Here is a 22,603-nt window from a genome sequence, read left to right as displayed (position 1 = left end):
AATGATAGATAAATTTTGGAATTGTAGATGTTGCTGTTGACGGAATTCATGAAATTTGAAAACAGCTTACAAGGCAAGGCTTAGGAATTCGGGAAAGTGCAACTTTGTAACATACTCATATCGACAGGAGATTCTATGTAATGGCTCCCAAACTTTCATGACGGCTACCCCGCTTTGGAAATAATTCTACCACTACCCCGCTTCGAAAACCGTTATACCGCTCTACCCGTCAATAAATTCCATATTTTATGCTGTATCCTCACAAACTTCGAATTCAAGTTGGTGTATTTGGTTGCAACCCGATATTCTATGATCCGGTATACGGTAGCGACCAGCTCGACCCAAAATTCATGTCGACTCTAGAAACACAAATCGAGGCCGTGACCATGACCAAGGTAACCTGCATCGGCCATATTGCTACAATTTATTCATAGCATTAACTACTTTGGATCTCGTGGTTGCCAACAATTGGCTGATCAGTTTTCTGAACATCGAATATGAGTTCGAAGTTAACAGAAGAACGCTTATGTTGTGTACAGACCAGCAAGGTAGTAATACTTAGGGTCCATGGTATATCCCGGTATGTTCAGGGAATCCAAAAAATAAACTTTTTCCTTACAGCCCCCTGTCTCAACAAGACCCCAAAATAGGATTGTCGCTACACCACCTTCATTGGTCGCCCATACATGCAGGGTTCTCGGTAATATCCATGATCTTATGTATACATGTAGTCTCATATGGTCATGTTTTCTTTTACTGTTCGCACAACATCCTATGCAAGGTTCGAAAGGCCCACAGTACCAGTGCTGCGCAAGTATCTTTGTTTCTGAGATGTAGAGGTAACTATATGCATAAATATGCAATCGCTCCACGGGTCCAGTACTGTATGTAGAGACTCCATATATGCGCGCATCTTTGAACGCAACGCTGGGCCTCAACTAATTTTTCTATTTCGATATGTGTGCAAAATTGGGTTGCAGGTATTTTTGCTTCTCCGCGGATGCAAAGCTAACCCAAATTGAATAAAATTATCCCGCAACCCCTATGCACGCAAAAATGTGACCTAACATCGATTCCAGACAAAGAGGTTTATTGGTGCGGCCACAAGTGCGGCCAGCTGTCAAAATCAAAATGTGACACAATTTCAATGTTGAAACTTGTGATAGAACTATAGCGCTAGCTCTTAATTGTCTGAAACCGTTAACCGAGTTATTAGTCCAAACACAAACTTGAAGGTTCGGCCCATGGACGGGAAACCTTTACCTTTCCGCAAGCCACCGAGCGCTCGAACCAACTTAATTCTTGGTTCTGCACCCAATGCAGATGTCATCTTCATTCTGTATCCGCACAGGGACAGTGGAAGATGCATATGTTCTCCTCATTCTGTATCTAGACATGTCGACAGTGGGAGATGCATATGTTCTCTTCATTCTGTATCCGCACATGGACAGCGAGAGATGCAATGACCAATCCAAGAAGTCTACTATCAGAATAATGAGACTTATCCAATTGGCCGACAGCCAGTAGGAAGACCATGGTGCAGTAACGTACATTTGGGGGTCAGATTTATGGTATTACAACGATCGGAACGGCATTTTTTGGCGAGCAGAATCTCAGTAAAACTGCAATCCGGACCGTTAACGTTATAACGCTCAGTTGAATTCAGTGTTAATTATTTGTCTCGATCTGTCTGAGCAATAAAAAAGGGATGCTTCATTGCTGGCAGTATGTACACCGTTCGAGACTCGCAAATCTTCGGATCGTGGGATATCTGATGGAAGCTATATTATTTCATCCTGCAAGCCAAGTGGTGGATGATACGCATATCTAAGTGGTTTACAGTGACCTCTGCCCTTCTCACTGCTACATCTTTTGAAGTAAACCTCCAATTATAGCAATATCAACATAGGAAACTCACTGATTTCAAATTCTTGTAGTTGGTCAACTACAGCTCTTACGCAACCGACACTCAGATATCTTCGGACTGCCACTGAATTCGGACGGAACTATGACGATGTCTTGAAAGAGACGGTCTTGTAAACGGTATCCAAGCGGAACAGATATCACATGCTATGTTGAAGTTAAACACCGTGAGCTCATGAGGTGTTAACATGATATCCATATCCTACGATGGATATTAGTCTCGTATTGGATGGATCATCTCTCATGAAAATTCTTTTATTTAAAGACAAGCTTCGAGACCCAAGATATTAAAATTTTTAGAAGTAGCACGTTCAACAGACGCCTCATCCAACAGCACTGTCTATTCCCAAAATTCGTCCTTTTTTTTTTTCAAATTCCCAGTCAAAATCTTGATAAATCGTGAGCGTCAGGCAATATACATATCATATACTTGTCTCAAACCAGACTCCGCAAAAAAAAAAATTCTTATACGTATGTATATATATATATATATATCCCCGCTCATCAATTTCGTTCCCGTAGTATATTAATATATCTGAACTAACTTAAACTAGCTGTTATAAACAGAAGTATCTTCAGCAAATACTATCTACCTAGACACAATGTCGTACAAAGTCGGAGAGCAAATTCCTCCACAGCACGTCAAATTGATCCGTCAAGGCCGCTACCGTCTACAAATCGACAACCAGCCTAACCTCAACACTGTTAACCAGGAAGGATACTTGGACGCACAACATGATAGTGGTAATGCGTTCATATTAGCCACAATCTCTGGGGGGCCAAACGGCAGCCGCAAAATTGGGATCCTCAATAATTGCCTGAGGTTCCAGCGGGGCCCACCACCAATTTACGGCCATCGACTTACGGTCAATGATTCAGAATCGGGCGGAGGCAGCTCGGGTGGTACAGACAAGGGTGGCGTTACAAACAGCCACAACAACAACACCACCAATAGCAACAACCCCGTCAACAGCCACAATACCACCCATACCAACAGCCACAACACCACCAACAACAACAACAGCAACAACACCACGAACAGCCACAACCCGGTCACTACCAACAGCCACAACCACACGAGTAACAGCCACAATAACAGCAACAACACCAACAATAGCCACAACACCACCAACAGCCACAACACCAATACCAACAGCAACAACACCACGAACACCAACAGTCACAACACCAACAGCTACAACACCACCAACAGCAACAATAACAACAACAACACAAACAGCAACAATCCCAATAGCAACAACAAGAATAGCAACAATGGCAGTAACTTCGGCCATATGCATAACAGCAACCTCGGCAATAACAGCAACTTTGGTACCAGCCAGGGCAGCAGCTTCGGTAACGTCGGTGGCAATAACCACTTTGTCGATAATGGCTCGCGCCCCTTTACTGGTTATTGAGCGGCCAGAGTCATAGAACCAGAAACTCAATTCGAGCTACTTCTGTCAAGGCTGACTTGACACCGAACCAAATCTGTCCTATCTTAAGGCTATCGAATTTTCTTTGGATATAAATTTTGAGGAATAGCCTCAAACTACACTCATTCCCCCTTTATCAGACGCTTTGCTTGTAACTTCTTTCATTAAAGTTTACTCAATAAAATCTTACTATTACTACTGCTCTCATTATCAACTATCCTAGCTCCACCGTAAGATACCTCCTTTGGTCTTGACACCTAGATTTCTAGCTTGGGTCACTAGTTATGACAAATACATGGTTTTTTGTGTACCCATATGCTAAGTTTTGACATAATTTTGATACCGGCGAGAGATATTCGCTCACATAGCACCTTTGGCTAGCTAGCGTATCTAGATCGATTGAAAACTGGGGCCCTCTTTGCTGCCTTTCTTATGTCGGGTCTCCGCACTCACGGTTGAGGAACTGCCGTAGAACTTGTGGATGAAATGAAATCTGTAGGACAACTAAGAATGCTTCATCTTCAGACATTCCTCTCATATCGATGATGCTGCATGCACGCAAGGATGGCAGATTGTAGTTTTTTGACCGCACCGTGCTATCGATATCATTTGACCGGCAGAAAACCGACAGAAGAAATGGTCTCCAACAACAGGCAGGTGCGGGGTAACGGTATCATTCTCTTAATAGCAAAGCGGATGTATTAAGCTGAGGAATGTAGTGAATCAAAGCGACAGCCACGTACGATACGTCCCCAATTCTTGCATAAATTTATATCCCGCAGATGTATTTTGTATCAGTTAGTACAAAGGTATCTCGCGCATAGTAGCCGGCAGGTATGAAAAACTTTCAAGTAAGTGCATAAGAGGTTGTCCCGTGCCCAAATCTGTAAGCACGGAAGGCTACAAAGTCGCAGCGAGCCGCCATAGCCAGGTGGCTTGCATAAAATAAGTCTGAAAATTGACTTTGCGGGGGGACACGATATCATTTGTAATATCATTTCGTCCTGATTTGAAGCGGAGGGAACACCAGAGTAAAGGGGAAAAGATCTAGAGAGAGAGGAGGAAGAGAAAAGAGGGGGGAGAGGAAAGAGGGGAGAGGAAAGAGGGGAGAAGGACTGGAAGGAGGGACATTAAAGCCCTCAACTCTCGTGCCCATTGTTTCTTAGACACACCGCATGGTATTCCAACCTTGATTCTACACGAAAACAAACTCGAAGAAAATGGACCCTCAAACGGACCAGAAGTCAGTCCTTGGAGAGATATTTCCCGCTCTTCAGGAACTACCGTGCGTAATTGACTACCTCCTCAAATGTGAGTTGTAGCGCCTTCCTAACTTTGAAGAATCGAATTTTAACTAGTGAACTCCAGCACCCTCAATTTTTCTCCTACCAGTTCTGCTCCCATATATTTATGGACTTGACGATTATTCAGGATCAATAACACCTCTGACTATCGCCTTATTGTGCGGTTATGTGTGTATCCAAAACGGCAGCAAAATAAATGGCAACGCTAGCACTCCTACCATACTCGTTCTCATCTATTTGGCCTTCGTCGGGGGGTTCTTGAAGCCCTTGGACAACGGCAATGACAATACTAGCGAAAAATTCCTTAAAAACACCTTCTTAGCTAGTAATACTGGGCGTTGTATAGCTCTCTATGTGATTTATCACTTGGTCGTCAATCCAAATGGTGGTGCTGTTGCGGCCAACAAAGCCACCCCTCTCCTAGTTGTATATGCTGCTTGGGCAGCGGGCTATATACAACTCCCGAATACCAGTCCGAATGACCCGAATACCAGTCCGACTGACAATGTTGAAAGCAATGGTAACGGTATTTCTATTCACCATGCCGGAATTCTCTTCATTTTCTATCTGGTCTGCGAAGGAAGCTTCCTTGGCCGGTTACCGATGGTCGATCCCAATGGTAGTAACAGCGGTACAGGCGTCATCAACCTTAGCATACAACCACCCTCCACAGGAGTTTCGGAATCTTTCAAGAGAGTCTCAATAAGCATTAGCTCCTACGGTAAAGGTAAGAGAAACCAGCAACACTGCTACCTGGGTTGTTTTACTGACCACAGTACAGTCGCTTTTCTGTTCGCTCTAGCATGTTATATGCCAATATACAACGGCCTCCCCCTACCTTTTCAACCTTGGCTTCATTGCCTACTTCTTGCTGCTTTGGTCGTCATAAGTGCCTTTGCATCAACACAGAAGTTCTATGGTCCTTTTAAATTCGCCCGCAACAAGCACCGCTTGCTCTTTGGTTATCTTTACAAACAGCTCGGTGACTGGTGGCTTTGTGGTGCTATTATGATATTCCATCTTCCCTCCACTATTCATGTCCCTCTCTTTGATCTTTCCCTCATCGTCATTTCCCTCGCCTGGATCAAGACCTATCATGATTACTGCAAAGAGCTACGAGTTATCGCTGGGAAAGCAACAGAAGAAGTATCCCGTGCTACGTTAGCGGAATCCGCAGGCCGTGAGTATGCATCTGCTGCTGAGCAATACCGAAAGCAAGTGATCGAAATAACGGCGGTCAGGCGGCGCGACGCATTGCTTGCAAATTCGGTTAGAATCACAGACTATTTTGACTGTACTGCAAAGGCTTGGGCGGCGTTAGATGAGGTTGTTAGACCCGCAAAGCGAGTAGTCAAAAGAGCAAAAGAATTAGTCAAGGTCTCCGAGGAGGCTGGGAACTCTGAGGATTCAGAGCAAGGAGGAGGCAAATTTGAAGATGCTGCCCTAATTTTAGGCGAAGTTGCCTCCGATGCGTTAACCAAAGCGAAGGAAATAGAGAAGCAGCTATCTGACGCTCAGCAAACCGTTCGGTGGTCTACAGCAGCCGTGGAGCAGGACAAGACCGCCCGAGAAAGCGCGAAAGCAAATGCTGATAGAGCTGTCTCCGCTGTTCAGAATCTCGACAACAAGATGACTCATTTGACCAGCACAGCTTTTGCAGCTGCAGAACAGGTTGTTCAAGTCAAAAGATTTGCGGACCAAGCTCTCGTTCTCGCAACTGATGGAGATATGGCATCTGCGCGCGCAAACGTGGGCTCTGCAAAAACTGCGGCTGATAGTGTTGTATCGTCTAAGATTGTACTCGAATCAATTAGAAATGATGCACGGGGGATTTTGCAAACTTTGGTTTTAATCGATTAAAGCTTGACAGAATATATTGGAGGAGTAAGGAGGTAGGGCGTCGCGACAATCACAATTGGGGAAGCCAGTTCTGGGAAAGATGAAATGGAAACTGTATTCAGATCAGTAATTTTTTATACTTAGCAAACTTGCGCAATATATATAAATTCACAGTTCTCAACATTGACCCGTCTAGCAAATTAACTAGAAAAGTATTAATACGACATCTTTCTTTAAGACAATCCAAGATTAGACAATAGGGGCATGCCTACTCTTAAGAGGTTACGTAGGACTCGATCGACTCCACCTGCCGATACATACCTTCTATATGCATGTGGTACTTGCATGTAGGGAATTAATTGTTGCATTTTGAGAATATTCCTCTTTCGGCCAAGTATCTTATCAATTTCAGCCAATCATACTCGAAAGATATTTATTCATACAGGGGCGCCCAGCATGGCTCCGCGCACGACGCGGGGTTACGTTACAATAAAATGATATACGGTTGCGCGGGGGCATCACAGTTCAGAAAAGTGGGACCTCCATTCTTCAATATACGTACCGTACCACCGGTACCGCGGTGGCCACCACCACAGTCCTGCCCCAATAATGGAACCAGCCGCTGAGTCAGCTTCAGCGCGCCCACCTCTTCTACAACTTCCTCAAGAACTCTACTCCGACATCATCGGGTATATTGGCTTAAACGACCGAGCCAGCTTATTGAGAGTCTGCAAATCTTTATACTATCTTACGTATTCATACTTATGGCGAACCATCGACTCAAATATTTATACTTTGGATCGACGCGAGATTTCCATTTTCACCTTGCAGATAAAAAATGTATCCAAACTTTCAGAAATCACTCAAGAGTTAGGAGCCGACGCTCTAGGATTCCGCCATATAAAGGAATTGAGATTTGGATCCGGTGACTTCGAAAACTATAGCCCTTGGGTTAAGATGGGCTTGTTGGATGTTGTCTGTGATCAAATTACTTCTAAAAAAATGGAAATCCTAAAAGTAAATTTGAACTGGGAGAGGTTTAGTAAGTGCACAAGAAACCCCGCAAAAATGGCTCTTGCATTAACCAGGCCTGGGTACTAAGTTCCAGTTGTAAAGGGTTTCACTAACGAACACATAGAACCAAACGACGAAGACTGCGTCATTAAATTCCTTGGGATTTTGAAGAACTATTCCGAGCTCAATATAAAACGGCCTTCCATCATAGCAGTTCAGAACGGGTTAGCTCTGACGTTCCCATTTCATCTATTTGCTTTGGAATGCTTTTCCAGTTTGAAAATCGGCCTCAATAATAGCCTATCTCTAATACCTCCAACCAGAGAATTAGTGAAGGATATACAGGTCCTGACCAAAGTTCTAGCTGGGGCAATTTCTCTCAAACATCTACGCGTCGAAGGGAACAGATTCTTGAATGACAGCCCGTGCCCGATCGGTCAACTGCAACCCCAACTATCGCAACTTCAAGATGCAATTACCAATCTAAAGCAGCTCAGTACCCTAGAACTCACGCTTATGTTATTTCATCCATCGTTTTTCATAGTTCCCCCTCAAAATGTCAAAAGACTACATCTTACGCCGATAGTCTCAGTGGCCTGGTGGCGTCAGTTTGCCCAATGTCCACTTCCAAACGTTGAGAAACTGGTGATATATCCTCATCACATGAGCCGAAAGTACATGGGCGAAGCGGCGACATGGTGGTCTAATACTGACCCAGAGGCAAATCAGGCCGATCCCGGTGACTTTTTATTCAAACTACACGATCTGGCGGTAGAAAGTTTGAAGATATTTGAAACAGATTGCTATTCATACTACTGTCCTGAGGATTTCTTAGAATTAGTAGTTCAAAGGAACCCAGGACTTGGAGAGAAACAGCGGCAGAAATATTTGGATATGCAAATAAAGTGGAAAGCCCATCCGAGGGACTTCTTCCTATATGGTGAAAAGACTAGATGGGATATAGACCCGAGAACTGGGCAACTAAAGCAGTAGTATTGCATATATAGTATTGATCGAAAAAACCCAAGAGTACTTACCAGCTCGATTTTCAGCAGCGCTGATCTCACATTCCGATAGAATTATTTCTCGTGGAATTTTGAAGTTTAACCTATTACCTAAGTTTTCGAACCTTTTTCATTCAGTTATAAATATTAATGTCCACGGAAGGCACATCTATAGCTACGTCCGTAACTAATATATTTAGTGGGTCGTATCACGTGATCCCAAAATTGTCGACAAGCGCAAGCTCGGTAGAGGTTGAATTCTAGAATCCGAATTAATATTCTCGCGAGTGTCATAACATTAAATTCTTCACCCGGATCCAACAAACCTCCAAACCCCTAAAAATGACCTCCAGAATCCCTTGGAACCTACTTCGCCTGACCCTATTCACCAAAAAAGACTGCAGTCTCTGCCAAACAGCATCTCTAAACGCTGTTAACTGGAGACTGGTAGAGACCGGTAACAAAGCCCAATACAAGTCAGTCGATATTTTCGGGCCTGGCAATGAAAAATGGCATGACGCTTATGTAAGAATCAAAAAAATATAAATCAGCGATCTAACTAGAAAATAAAACATTAGTTAGATCTTGAGCTGCGGATTTTGTTTTGTTTTTTGCTAACTAGGCTTTTTTTTTCTGTATGAATAGGTTTTTGATGTCCCCGTCGTAAGTAACCTTCCCAAAGTTTTGTAGAATGCCAGAGGCCCAATGATATATCCATAAGATATCGATCAATCAAATAAGTTTGAATACTAAAATGGATGACGAACAGCTACACATAGAAAACGAAAACGAACCTTCCAAAATTCTCAAGTTGATGCATAGATTCACAGAAGACGAAATAGGTGCAAAAGTACGAGAACTAGGGTTTGGTGATCCTCCCCTAAAAAGTGATTAAGGAAGCGAGGGAGGAAGTCAAGCTTCGGGGGAGACCTTGGATCTTGACAAAGTAGATCATTTTATCGTAGGACCCGGCACTTGGTTGATGTCGGAAACTTCCATAGAAAGATCTTCGCGAGAGGTAGAAGGGGGAAATAACAAGGCAATAAAGACGGATAAGAATAAGAAAAAAGGGCCCCAAAAAATAAGGCACATAATTGTATGCCCATATGAGCATATGGTGGTTGTATCAAAGGAGCAAGAGAAAGAAGGAGCTTTATCTGTATACATGTACACGCTACGAGGTCTTGTCATCCATAGAGAGAAACGCTGAAGACATCTAGAAGACGCAGCGCCGCCCTTTAATTACGAACTCTCAGCAAAACATATTTATGTATTTACATATACAATCCTTCCAAGCCTACCTACTCGACCGAGGAATTTAAACCTGGCCTACATAACTGAACACCCGAACCCGTACATAGCCTTTTCCACATCCTTTTTGATCTGGTACCAATCGCTCCGCCTTGTGACAAACTCATATACTTCTTCTACAGTAAATATTCCCTTAAACCTTGTTCCATCCGCAATAACTGCCGCCATTTGCTTAGCGTGTTGTGGGTCGATAAGATAGATTTGCACTAGTTCGCGCAAGGCGTTATAGTATTGTGTCAGGCCGGAGTTGCGAAGCTTGACAATGAACTGGGTGTAGTGGTTGATGTCGCTAGCAAAAATATTAGGATAGGCTTTCAGATGAATTATGCGGGAAGACGAACCTTATCAGAACGATAGCACCATCGATACTGATCCGCTGGATCTTAAGATGCTTGCAAATCGAAGACCATAATCTCATCCCGACTTCCTGGTTAAACACATCAAGGACATTCTTGTCCGTACTACCCACTAGAAGCTTCGTGTGAGAGGCGACTAAGGAAACAACTTTGCGCGCCGCCTCGCTGGGGCCGAGATCTGTCGGAAATCCAAGATCTCCAACTATGCCGGGATTGTAGTCTGTTGGTTTTTGCGTCTTCGCGAACACATAGTCGACTTCCTTGATCAAGACCTAGATTTTCTGTTAAACCTATTATCCCAGCTAGGGTTTTAGGGAAGACTCACGTCGATACCAGTATTCAACCCAGCTGCAACTCTCTCATCCAACATCTGCTCAAATCGCTTCTTCTCTTTAATTGCCGGGTTCAGGAAATCGTTCTTATCAGTAAGTTTGTGCGCAACTAGTTCTTGCTCATAGAAAACATCCAACATCTGCTGGATCAAATCACCAACATTGACGAGTTCCATGAATTGCACAAGCGGCTTTACGATCACTTGCTCATCTTCTTCAGCTGTAGAGAGTTCGCGTGGATTGTATTGCGAAAGGTGAGTGACTGCTTTGTCAAACCCAGATTTGACATGACGTTGACCCAAGATATTGATCAGGCAGATGAATATCTGCTCGCATTGTTCCTTGCTGTTGTCGCCAGCAAAGCAATATCAGTAGACCATTCTAAGAACTATGATACTTTTAAGTGGTCACTCACGCTTCTTCACCAATCCGGCCCTGAAATCTCACAAAACAGCCAGCTCGTTCCAGAGCAGTTTTAGCTTTATGCACAAGGTCAAGTGCAAGTTCGATACTAAACAAGGTTCGAATACCCTCCATACGAGTGTTAAGAATGGCAGCCTTAGCAGCAAGCTCGGTCGTCGGGGCAGTTTGTGGTTGGGGAGTAACCCGACCGTCAGATATTGGCGTCGGGGGTGCCGCGTTTTCAACAGCCTGACTATCTGTCACGTCTGGGGTTACTTCATAGGGGTTATCGGTAGGTGCATCTGATATAGACGGCGGGGCTACCGTTACTGCCGGTTTGGGCCTCATGAATGGATTCATTGGGAGAGGGAGAGGGAATGCAAGGTTAATTTGCTTCATAGGAGGCAATGGAATTGCGTTCACAGGCATCAAAATGACTTTCTTGAAAGACGCAAGGAAGTCGATTTTATCAGCCTGTCGGTTGATATTGCTGAGATAGAAGGATTCAGTGGCTGTATATTCATCTGTGATCTGTTACCAAAGTTAGTAGGTTTCGTATTTAGTCATTCGGCGCAATTATTGTACCTTTTTCTCCCAAGTTTCTACTTCTTCCTCACATAAGCGTCGAAAATGGTCGAGTTCCTCTTGCAGATAGGTATCATAGTGCGGTTCGAATATCCGAACGACTATTTTTGTAATATCATCCGTAAAATTCCTTTCAGATCCTTTGGCTGGGTGTATCGACTTCGAGAATTGAACCACACTAAAGTAAATATCGGTGATACATTTGAGATAAGACTCAATATCTCGATCATGGGTCTCTTCTAGAAGAGGGCTGATGTATTCGCCAATGACATCCTCCCCAATACGTTCTAAGAAGGGTATCATCACATCAACATCTGGTGGAAATATCCGATCAATTATCGAAGATTGCTCATTTACAGCCTCGCTAAGCAGCGTAAAGAATCGTCGAGCCGGTTCCATGGAGAGGTCTGCAGAATGAAGGTTCCTATCTTCCGGGTCAGTTCTAATCCTTCAAAAGGTATAGGATTTTAAAGAAGCTTACGTGAAGCAGTCCATCGGGTTCCCGAGTCTCTCTCGCTCAAACATCAAGTAGTGTTTAGCTACAAACAAGTCGATAGCCCCTTGTCCCCCATTGAGCAAAATTAGGACATTTGCATATCGTTTCATCCTTCCATCGTAGTCCGATTCTTCATAGCCACTGTTTCCGGTTAGAAAATTGTCCTTGTTGTAATCAAATCTCAATCGGAGCGTACCCTTCAAATTCTCGTAGAACTGCATTCTCGAAAATACTTGACATACTGTTCAATCTCGAGGACCTCTCTGCCCACCCTAAGGAACTGTCACTCTCACTGAAGACTCCAAGCTGCCTCAACATGACCGCTTGATCTTCTGGATTCCGGTACCGTCTGAAAACCACAGGGTCTGCATGATTCCTCGCACTCACAAGGTCGATATAGTAGGGCCAAAGTGCAGCATAGACCCTCCCGTACTCCTGCCTTGCAAACCCTCTTGCAGAACGCACATCCGAAAGAACAGTCAATGTCGGGTCCGATGTATCGACACCAACGAGCTTCGGCTTTTCTTTAACTGGCGCCTGAATATCTGATTGAGTACTCAAACCCATCAACTCCACATCCTGTGCCAATTTCGACACAGCGGCAGCGCTCCCATTAGCTTTTGCCTCATGTTCATTGACGTCAAACAGAGTATCCCCCATGCCAATGCTTTTTCTTGGTTCAACAGAAGCACCAATAGAAGCAGCTCTCCTCCGTCTTTCTTCGTCGGCAAATTTCGCCTGCGCAATTCGCTTCTTCTTTAAGGCGTCTTCGAACCGTCTCCGTGCCTCCCCTTCATTCCAAACACCCATGGCGACGAGCTTGTTTACCCAACGGCTGTCATCGTAAGCCATCTCCCTAAGTTTCTTCGATGCGCGAGCGCACCGCATGAGCGTTGATACCGGTACATAATCGAGGATTGTAGCGATGATTTCTAAAAGTTACACCTATTAGCCAGCCCGTAACCCATAGCAGGTATCAGAATGCGATCAAGGCTACACACCAACCGGCAGCGACGGTAGCGGTCTAACAACCAATTTGGTTGAGTGCAAGGATACCGGTACGCTCATTCGATTCTGGCCAGGAAACGGCGGCGGTAGCGACGTAGGTCGATCGCTGAATCTTTGATTGTTTTCCATATCTGGCGACGAGGTTCCGAGCTGAAACCGAGCTGAATGGAGCTATGATAGGTTACAGATACGAGCCGGGCCGTCTACACGTCGGACGTGATATGGCGGGGTAATAAGATAGGGATAAAGATGGAAAGATAGGAATACAATGTATCATAGTTTAAGACTTTGAACTTGAGGCCAGCGAGGCTGGTCCCCCTGGAGAGTAGGGAAATTTTATCGCTACGTAAGCGGCGGGTGGGTCGTAATATCTCAATATCTGGGGTGGGATTATGAAGTCCCGAAGCTGAGCCTGGCTTAGTTGTTCAGGGTAAGCTTGCCAATTTGCAGCACAAATGCGTTGCCAATGAAAATCACAGATCTTGAGGGCCGGTATAAGACGCTGCCTTGAGCCGGATTAATTTATTACTTCCGTAGGAAAAGACATTTTAGAAGCCGGCGGAACGGGGATGTTTAAATTAAAGGACTTCAATCACAGGTAGTGGTTTAATGATTACCCATATAGCGGTATACCCACCCGTTTGTAACGGTATATGCATGGCGTTCGAGTGGACCGCCGTCATATGCAAGAACGGGTCCTTCTAGCCTTTCTTTATACACCGTTCACGTCATTTCTCGGATAGGAGCACCAAGAGCGGCCTGGTATCGACTCAATAGTTGTAATTATTCCCGCGTATAAGATTACAAGTATCAAAAACGTGGATGGTAAGTTATATATGAGATAGGAAACTCTGTGATTATAGTATACACTTTGAAGCTGCCCTTCTGCTCTAGAATCAATACCCGCAATGCTAATTCTGCCCAAAGAATCCCCAAAAGAAAACAAAGTACAGTGTAAGATATCGTAAGAAGAATGAGATTCGGTGAAGCGAAAGATCTATCTGTGCTTCTTCGGGTCTTGCGCAACGGCGTCTTTCTCGAAGGCTGATGAAATAGTTAGTTATTTATCGGTAGGGGAAAGCTGCTTGAGAGAACTTACATGCATATGATACTTGAATAGAGCTCAAAAGGCCAAGTCCCTTGCTAGCGACGTAGAAAAGGAACAAGCCGAGCAGTATACCCCATAGAAGTGCTATAAATACTATTCTTAGCGACCAGGTTATGGATAACCAAAAAGCTTTAACTCATACCTGGTGTGAGGAACTGATAGTTCGACAGTAATCCTCCAACGCTCTTCTCTTCCTTATCATTCTCCTCAGGCTTGACGTCTCGGGACAAGAGACTTTGGTGTTCAACAAAACTTTGGTGTTCGTGTTCTTCCGGCTCGGGTTTTTTATCGTGGACGAAGAGCCTTGGATCCCCAAGTGGCGTCGAGACGTAGACGACGGTGTATCTCGCGCTCGGAATCATAGAAATGAGAGCAGAGAGGAAATTATCTACCACCAATTCTAGTTAATTATAAGCATACAATACGGTGGCTATCACTCGTAAACATACCATTCTGGCTATGTCCGTTCTTTCGTGCCTCGCCGTGTAGTGGTAGAACCGGGAAATCCAATTTAATAACTTGTGCCGTCGCGTTCTCATCGAAGCTGTTGAAAGAGCTCGCTACACTCAATTTATTAGGACACCATTCCGGTAATAGACTCGCAGGTCAGCCTTCAGTACTTACTGCTGGCATCCACCGTCACAGAGTGTGCCTGACACCTGCTCTTGACATAATCCTCAATTATGTTTAAATCGACCGTCCCAACTGCATCCATCACACCCAAGAACCTATTCGTTTCTGTAAATTTCCGAATTTGAGGGGCACTCTTGGGATCCCTGAAGTCGCTCTCGTGTATTCCCGGCTGTAGAACCAAAATATATGCGTCGGAAGTGCATTGTGAGATGGTTCTCTTGACGGCGTCGAGAAACTGTTCACCGGTCCCAAAACTCTGGAGCCCATCCTTCTGAATACTGTGTGGCAAGCTGTATATAATAATCAGGAACTGTTTTCTAGCAGAAATATAAGACCGGAAGCTTCTTACTTCTCCGTAGAATAAAGAAACAACGGCGATGTATTGGCAAAGGCGGAAACCAGCGGTGCCAGTGCCGCGGTCAGATAGAACCCCGTCCTCATATTGTCGTCTCAGCAGCTGTTCCCTTCTTTGTAATCTATCCTTCCTATCGTATACCGGCCCTCTTAGTGGTATGGTATATGTTGTCGAAAAGTCGCGGGAACGGGTGGAGCCGGGCAATCGAGGTTCGTGTTTTGCGATGATGTCGATGCTGCCAGCCACACAACAGGGGAGACGTCGCCGCCAAGCGTGTCCCCTTACTAACCTAACCTAACCCCGGAAACAATTCGACACCGAACACCGGAGATTTATACCCCTTGCGCGAGCGTCTTTATTTGTCGATTCAATCTTCGGATCTTACTCTTACATTCGAGATTCACGACTTTAAGTGATCCATTGATCAAATTCAGGGATTTCGAACTGCTTTGTTGAATACCGGACAAAGCTACAGCTTGCGAATCAGCCCACGTAATCACGATTGGCGAAGGCTAGGGCACACGACCACAATACAAAAGTTGTTTGAAACGTATTCCCAGCATCAAAATCTCTGGGCATTAGCTGGCCATTCCACCTCTCAACTTAGTAGCATAACATTCCGCGGACCGCGGGCACACCACGGGAATCGAATCTAGTTCATAAATACAGGGGATACGGTGTGCACAGGAGGACCGTGAGACGACAACTTCGACAGTATCCAGACTTGATGGAAGTTCCGAATCCAAGGACGAGACTAAAAAATGGGAGGTGAATTCGCTGAAGTCGAGCTCCAAGATGGGAAGCTACTGCTATGGCTTCCTCTGCCATATCGAGTCCTCATTCTCATCATTGCCGGTATAGTCGAGCTTCCTTATTGCTGTGATACAGTCTAGAAATACTAATTCTCTCTCGCCAGGTGTGTGGGCATGGGGACTCAATCTACAATACCTATATAGTCTTCGAATAGACGTAGCCGGCCTGATCAAATATACTCGAGGAGCACCGGATATACCTATGCACACGTCGGTGTACCGAGTAGCATCCATACTCAGTGCTATGCTGGCGGTGAATCTGATGATATTTTGGCGGTACACATCAGTCGATACGGAGTCGGTTAGGAAATGGGAGATGCTTCCGGGCCTATTGTTACTCGGAATTTTGATAACTTTCGTTCTGCCGATTAACATTCTCCACAGGGAAGGTCGATATCGGCTTCTCAAGTACGAAATAACCATTATCCCGAATTCACTGTTTATGAAGCTAATGTAAAACGTTAATTTAGGAATTTCCGTCGTATTGCATTCGGCTACATCGATCGCGAGCAACGTTTCTCCGACCTCCTCCTTGCTGATGTCCTCACATCATACGCCAAGGTGCTCGGGGATCTATGGATATGCAGCTGTATGTTCTTTACGGGAATATCTTCAACATCCATGCCGGAACGACAATGCGGTGGAACATACATGTTACCTATCATCATCGCTATTCCATCTGCCATTCGACTTCGACAATGCCTTATCGAGTACGGAAGGAACATTGGTCGCCCTGCATCTGAACGAAAGCCACACATGTACAATGCTATGAAATACGCCAGTGCATTCCCTGTTATCCTTTTTAGCGCATTGCAGAAAGACACGGATGCCGGTAGCAATGGCCTCACTGGGGAAACTGCATTATATAGATTTTGGCTTCTCTCTGTTCTCGTAAACTCCAGTTTTTCATTTTACTGGGACGTTGCTAGGGATTGGGATCTGTCACTCTTTTCGGCGGCTCGCTCAAATCCTGAACATCCATTCGGACTTCGCCAAGTTATGATATTCCCTGTTCCCAGCGTGTACTATGCTGCGATCTTCCTCGATGGACTATTGAGGTATGTTAAGACACCAACTCTTACTTTAATGAATATCTTATTAATTAATTCTCTCTTAGGTTGACATGGTCACTCAAACTATCCCCCCATCTTGATCGATACGGCGACCTCGAACTCGGCGTTTTCATTCTACAGTTCCTTGAAATCTTTCGCCGCTGGCTATGGATCTTCTTCCGTGTCGAAACCGAATGGACAAGAACGGAAACAAGAATGGGCGGCGATATCCTACTTGGGGAGTACCCATACAAAAGTGATTCCGACTAATCTACACATTATCATGTTCCACCTACAATGGAACCAATAGCGACCTGCTGGGTGCTTTTGACTTGAGCAATTTTAAAATTCAATGAAAAGGGGGGAATTTCTTGCACATATTTTTGCTATGTTAACGAACCTGAATTAATAATTGGAGTTTCTCGGGTACTCATTAATCTCTTAATCATATTTTCATTTGTATCATATCATATATTCTTTCGATAGTACTTCTGCTCGCCATGCATAAACCTTCGGGTATCAAAATGCTTTTGTTCTTCAAATGTACAAAGTTCTCTTTCCAATATCTTACAAACTCAAAGCACCATGCTTTTAATACCCTTTTAGATCTGATATAAGTTTATAAATCCCCATCTACTTCGCCGTTCTCTCCGTCTTCTTCCGACTCCTCCTAACCTTATCTCTCATCCTATCATCCTTCCTCTCAGATTTAGACAGGTATCTAAACTTCTTTTTCTTCTGCTTTGGTTTCCTCTCCTTCCCTTTCTTATCCTTTGCCCCCTCTTTCGATTTATTCGTATCTGTGGTATTCTTTTCGTCTCCAGCTGGTCCCTCTTCCCCTTCTTCATTTTCTTCGTCCTCATCTTCATCGTCGTCCATAGTCGTAACTGTAACCGTCGTAAACTTTTCTTCGTCTACGAATTCCGATTCTTCGTTTATACCGCTCGCAGCCTCGGTACCGCCCTCACCCTCGTTATCAGTCCCACTACCTTCTTCCTCATCTTCTTCTTCACCGTCACTCCTATTCAACCCCAAACTCTGGTTTACAGCCTCAACATGTAATCTTAACTCCTCTTTCCTCGCTTCTCGTAACTATAAATAATCAATTCAACCCCGTTCGTCAGTCCCAGTCCTCTTTAACAAATTAAAAAAAAAAAAGTATTATTAAAAGAATCCAACATACCCTCTTCCTTTCTTCAACTCTTTCCTGCCTACTCCTTTTCTCCGCCTCCTCTTGAGCAGCTTTTATACGCGCAACTTTTCGTTTATGAAAACCTGTAAGGTACTCTGTTCTTGCACTGCGATCAAATGTGATTTCATCGATTTGATTGTCCTTTTTGTCGTCGCGTTTTCGCTTTTTGGAGGCTAGTGACGGGGCGCCGGGTTTGGAGTATGGTTTTGGCATTTTGGGAGGGTTAGGATGAGATGGGATTGGACGGAGATGTCCTGTCGAGGGATATCGTGATTGGTACGTATTGAAAGATTGTGAGTTATTGCATTGAAGACTTCGGCGACGGGAAAAGGTTCTTGAATATTGGAATTTCTTGTCGGTTAGATGCCTGGTTTGGGACATTTCTGCCAAGGCTACAGTACTAAAATGGCTTAGTGTACTTCTCCAAACTACAACACCAAACACATTATCATGGCTCTTTGCTTCAGCCAGGTGCCAGTAGACTACAGGATTGCTAGTACCCAAGGTCAGCTCAACTGAGTCTGCGTGAGCCTCCATCGCTCTGATATAGAATCCATATTAAGCGTTACCCCCGATCTAGCATGTCACATGACAGTTTTGAAGCTGAAAACTTCTATTTTGATGGAATATTCCGGATATTAAGGCTGTGACGGTCTGTCACTCCGGACGCCTTGATCCGTCACTCAGTCTGGGGAGTGAAGCTCACTTATAACCTCCTCATACCTCTGATTATAAAATCCCTACTATCCCCCCTCCATTCTACATCAAACTTACAATAAGCTATCGAGCTAAGGTCATCAGCATATCTTTCATTCACCCATTACCACTAAAAGTACACAAAGCCCTCAGCGGGCATCCAGGATGACGACAAATATTATCGAGCTATTATAAGAATATCGATTTACCCCTCCCTCCAATCGCTTTTATTTATCTCATAACACCAACCCGACCCAGAAACTCCAAGCACATCATTGCAAAAAAGAAGAAGTGTGGCGTCAAGCAGAACCACTAAAGGCTTCCTCAGCCCCAGCTTATAATCTGCTGCTTCTTCTTGCCCTTTCCTTTCACCCCCATGATCATAAGATCGGGGGGCCCACTTTCACCGCCCCCACTGCCACTCGCGCCCCCATTCGAGGCACCCCAGACACTGGCTGGGGCCGTCCCTTCGTTCTTTCTGGGAACGGGGGCATACTTTGGTGGCGCCTTGGGCAGACTTGGGAATTCTGCCGAGCTTACCACCGCCGCGGAAGATCCTGCTTTTCCTCTTCCAGCTGCCGCAGCTCGGGAGGATCCAGAACCCGTATTCCTGACCGCACTAGCCCACGGCGAACTCCCACCAGTGACGGGCGCCTTGCCCTTTCCAGCAACCGTAACAGCCGCTCCAGGAACAATTCTCCCTCCTCCATTGATATCTGCCAAGCTACCACCGCCACGTTCGATAGTGCTGCTAGTAACAGCACTCCAAGGGCTAGCACCGGCTCTGAGATTCCTGTTCGTCGCGCTCTTAAGTTTCAGGACTCGCGCACCTCCTGCACCAGCAGCGGCAGCGCCACTGCTATTACCCGGCATAGGCGGATAATCTTCGTTCACACTCTTCCATTCATTCCACGCCTCAAGCAACCTTCGTCGCTTCTCCTCTTTCTCAAATAGCTCGCTCAGTTCTCGAAGCAGAGTCGCTAAATCCGCAGCCACTTGAACGTTGAACAGGACCCAGAACGCTTCGATCAAATCACGGGCAGACATCTGGTCTGAGTTGTACGATGATATGTACTTCTTGAAGGTCTCAAGCTTGGATGAGTCGCCATTGAGGAGGCGAGTGGCGCGGCCGACGACCTGCTCGTGCTTTTGAGCGGTCGAAGTTGGAATATTTGCCGGGGCGGAAAACTGTGCAGCCTGCGTGACTGGAGCCGAGCGAGCTGGGGCTGATCGGGCCGGTGCCTGGGCCGGTGCCTGGACCGGTTGAGATGAGATACTCAAGGCGCCCAAAGGTGGGAAGGCTTCCTCTTGTCGGGCAGGTGCTCGAACTGGTTGACTGACCGGTGGTCCAGTCTGTGCCGGCCTTGCGGCGGCGGGAGCTGGGGCTGGGGCAGGAGGCGGTTGGGGTGGTCTTGTCAATTGCCCACCAAACATCCTAGGCGGAAGGGTGTTCTGTGCCGTCTGAACCGCCAAGGTTCGATGGTAGGCAATCTCATCTCTTCTCATAGGTCCATCCGGTGGAGGCGGCTCCGGCGCTTGTGGGTCCCGTCTATAATCTCTCTGCATCCTGCCGCCCCTCCCTCTGCTTGTCGACCCTCCGCCATGAGCGTGTGTATTGCCAAAAGCTGACATATCAACCTTTCTCATATCCTTCAAAGCTCCCTTGGACAATCCCTGCGGATGCTCTTCTACCACATGGGCCTTCAAATCCATTTCACTTGCGAATACAATGAACTTCTTCTCCAAACATTCGGCGTCTGTACACCTATAATGATCCTCTTTAAAGTGCACCTCCAAAGCCTCCCAATTAAGAAAGTAGTTGGGTCTCCCCCCGCTTTCTCTATCGCAAATGAAACACCGTTCGTGGGCCTCCTTACAATGGTTATAGAGCTCATCATCGCCATAAAATCGTTTGTGACAAAAACCACACTCCGGGTGTCCCTTGAAGCCACTCTGGTCCTCGGTACCAGGCACATCATCACCTTGTCGCTCGTGTTTCCGGAGTTCAGGATACGTAAAAAGTGTGTGTTCGTGCGTGAACACCTTTTTGAATCTAGTACACAAATCGCACAGAACCAATTTGTGGGTATTACGGACGTGTCGGTGAAGATCAGGCCAGCCGAGGCAGGCAACATCGCAATTCGGTTCCGGGCAGTTATATCGGAGCAAAACAAGTGTATCCGCCCGAACCTGCTTCCCTTCATACTTAATACCTAATGTTTCATCGGTTGCGGCTATGTCGCTAGAGGAGTATTCTTCGAAGGCTTTTGTGGCATTGGTTGTAAATATAACATAATCCGAATTTGTCTATTGAACAATTTGGGTTAGCGAGTTCTAGAGGGGCGAGAGCCAAGTTGAACATACCCTGCAATGTGGACATTGTTTAGTCTTGTACAAGGCTCGCATTCGCAATGCACAGATGTGGCAGGTCATGTGATTGCAAGGAGCGATTGAATGGTACTGGACCGGATTAGCACAGATAAAGCAGATTTCCTCATTATCGGTGCTTGTAGGTGATGGAGGCTCCTTCCCGTCATTCGCAATGATACCGGTCGAATTCTGCTCGGCGGGGGCATCGGAAGGAGCGTCTGTAGATATAGCGGTTGCAGTTACGTCGATCTGTGAAACTGTTGGTTGGTGGTGATTTCCTCTGTCTCCTCTAGATTGCCCGCCTCGGGCAGCACCGCCTCGACCTCTTCCGCCTCGGTTGCTTCGCTCGTTTCTTTGTTCTGGTCCAGAATTCGCATTTTCGTTGCCTCCTCGGCCGCGACGGTTTCCACCACCTCGGCCTCGACCACGATAACCTCCTCGATCTCCACGAGTACCGCGTTCACCCCGTTCACCTCTCGGTTCTGGGTTGCTGGGAGCTGCTTGGTCCGCCATTGTGCTAGTAGATTCTGCGGTGATGTAGGGGAAATCGTTGGTTTGAAAACGAATTGCTATTGTCAAATGGATTGACTATTGCCTAGACGTTAAGAACAAAAAATATTTCTGGGTATGTTGGAGCTCAGCTAGCTGTTGTGGGACGGTTGTACTGATCGTTAAATTTAGATTCGAAAGTAGAAGCAAAGAAAGAAAGAAAAAAAGGTACAGAACCCCGGAATTTATAGGATGCCGAGAGTAAGGGACGTATTTAAGAGCGCTTATCGAGCTGAATTGATGAATTGGCTATGATGCGAGTTCGAGTCATAAAAAGTGAGGTTGATGAAGACGGAAGGTGGGTTATGTGGGGGGATGGACAAAGTGAAAAAGGTGCGGGATATAAAATTACTAAGTCCAGCATGTTGTAGTCATCCCGCTAGTTAACCCAGCCCTGCAACACGTTCCATCCGAATTAACTGACACATACACCCAAATTTATACATCCGCTCGAGTCTACCGGCATAGTGGTTCGGGAACTAGACTATATTTGCATCTGTACCAATGGGTTAGAATGCTTATACTGTCACTTGGCTTTGTAAGATTTGTACCATGTATAATAAGCTCGAGCAGCTGCATCAGCTCTGTATTACACAAAAAATGTTTGTCACGGCTGACGTCAGTTTGTGATTAGTGCTGGCAACGCAAACATCTGTTGCATTTTATCCTGTCGACTGACCAGGAGAACTATCTCGAGGCTACTAGAACTCAGTAACATTTTACAAGATAAAGACGACGAAGAATATTGGCCTCTCAAAACTTAAAACAGAGTCTGATATGGTGTGCATTTTCTTGTCAGTATCAAATTAATGGTCCTAAGCGATAC

At 45.4% G+C, this 22,603-nt stretch overlaps 8 protein-coding genes across 8 annotated transcripts; 4 read left to right on the top strand and 4 right to left on the bottom strand.

The window, feature by feature from the left end:
* Positions 1–2,525: 2,525 nt before the first annotated feature.
* Positions 2,526–3,341, top strand: AOL_s00054g825 (uncharacterized protein; the record flags this gene model as incomplete). Its single annotated transcript, XM_011122141.1, has 1 exon — positions 2,526–3,341. One exon carries the CDS (start codon positions 2,526–2,528, stop codon positions 3,339–3,341), a length of 816 nt encoding a protein of 271 aa, XP_011120443.1.
* A 1,238-nt stretch (positions 3,342–4,579) lies between these two features.
* AOL_s00054g824 (uncharacterized protein) lies at positions 4,580–6,523 on the top strand (the record flags this gene model as incomplete). Its single annotated transcript, XM_011122140.1, has 3 exons — positions 4,580–4,670; positions 4,728–5,390; positions 5,466–6,523. The coding sequence occupies 3 exons, from the start codon at positions 4,580–4,582 to the stop codon at positions 6,521–6,523; spliced, it is 1,812 nt and encodes a 603-aa protein (XP_011120442.1).
* A 588-nt stretch (positions 6,524–7,111) lies between these two features.
* On the top strand, positions 7,112–8,509 carry AOL_s00054g823 (uncharacterized protein; the record flags this gene model as incomplete). Its single annotated transcript, XM_011122139.1, has 2 exons — positions 7,112–7,544; positions 7,641–8,509. 2 exons carry the CDS (start codon positions 7,112–7,114, stop codon positions 8,507–8,509), a joined length of 1,302 nt encoding a protein of 433 aa, XP_011120441.1.
* A 1,340-nt stretch (positions 8,510–9,849) lies between these two features.
* On the bottom strand, positions 9,850–13,139 carry AOL_s00054g822 (uncharacterized protein; the record flags this gene model as incomplete). The annotated part of the gene is made up of 8 exons (XM_011122138.1): positions 9,850–10,120; positions 10,173–10,459; positions 10,513–10,864; positions 10,935–11,452; positions 11,507–11,930; positions 11,988–12,143; positions 12,199–12,934; positions 13,004–13,139. 8 exons carry the CDS (start codon positions 13,137–13,139, stop codon positions 9,850–9,852), a joined length of 2,880 nt encoding a protein of 959 aa, XP_011120440.1.
* Positions 13,140–14,007: 868 nt separating this feature from the next.
* AOL_s00054g821 (uncharacterized protein) lies at positions 14,008–15,192 on the bottom strand (the record flags this gene model as incomplete). Its single annotated transcript, XM_011122137.1, has 6 exons — positions 14,008–14,054; positions 14,110–14,202; positions 14,261–14,506; positions 14,568–14,678; positions 14,743–15,041; positions 15,101–15,192. 6 exons carry the CDS (start codon positions 15,190–15,192, stop codon positions 14,008–14,010), a joined length of 888 nt encoding a protein of 295 aa, XP_011120439.1.
* Positions 15,193–15,867: 675 nt separating this feature from the next.
* On the top strand, positions 15,868–17,240 carry AOL_s00054g820 (uncharacterized protein; the record flags this gene model as incomplete). Its single annotated transcript, XM_011122136.1, has 4 exons — positions 15,868–15,961; positions 16,023–16,326; positions 16,389–16,976; positions 17,036–17,240. 4 exons carry the CDS (start codon positions 15,868–15,870, stop codon positions 17,238–17,240), a joined length of 1,191 nt encoding a protein of 396 aa, XP_011120438.1.
* Positions 17,241–17,603: 363 nt separating this feature from the next.
* On the bottom strand, positions 17,604–18,375 carry AOL_s00054g819 (uncharacterized protein; the record flags this gene model as incomplete). Its single annotated transcript, XM_011122135.1, has 2 exons — positions 17,604–18,062; positions 18,154–18,375. 2 exons carry the CDS (start codon positions 18,373–18,375, stop codon positions 17,604–17,606), a joined length of 681 nt encoding a protein of 226 aa, XP_011120437.1.
* An 807-nt stretch (positions 18,376–19,182) lies between these two features.
* AOL_s00054g818 (uncharacterized protein) lies at positions 19,183–21,741 on the bottom strand (the record flags this gene model as incomplete). The annotated part of the gene is made up of 2 exons (XM_011122134.1): positions 19,183–21,165; positions 21,223–21,741. 2 exons carry the CDS (start codon positions 21,739–21,741, stop codon positions 19,183–19,185), a joined length of 2,502 nt encoding a protein of 833 aa, XP_011120436.1.
* Positions 21,742–22,603: the final 862 nt, after the last annotated feature.

The sequence above is a fragment of the Orbilia oligospora genome (assembly GCF_000225545.1).
Source record: "Orbilia oligospora ATCC 24927 unplaced genomic scaffold scaffold00054, whole genome shotgun sequence".
Classification (NCBI taxonomy): domain Eukaryota; kingdom Fungi; phylum Ascomycota; class Orbiliomycetes; order Orbiliales; family Orbiliaceae; genus Orbilia; species Orbilia oligospora.
Note: the sequence above shows the minus strand (reverse complement) of the source record. Positions and strands in the feature narration are given on the sequence as shown.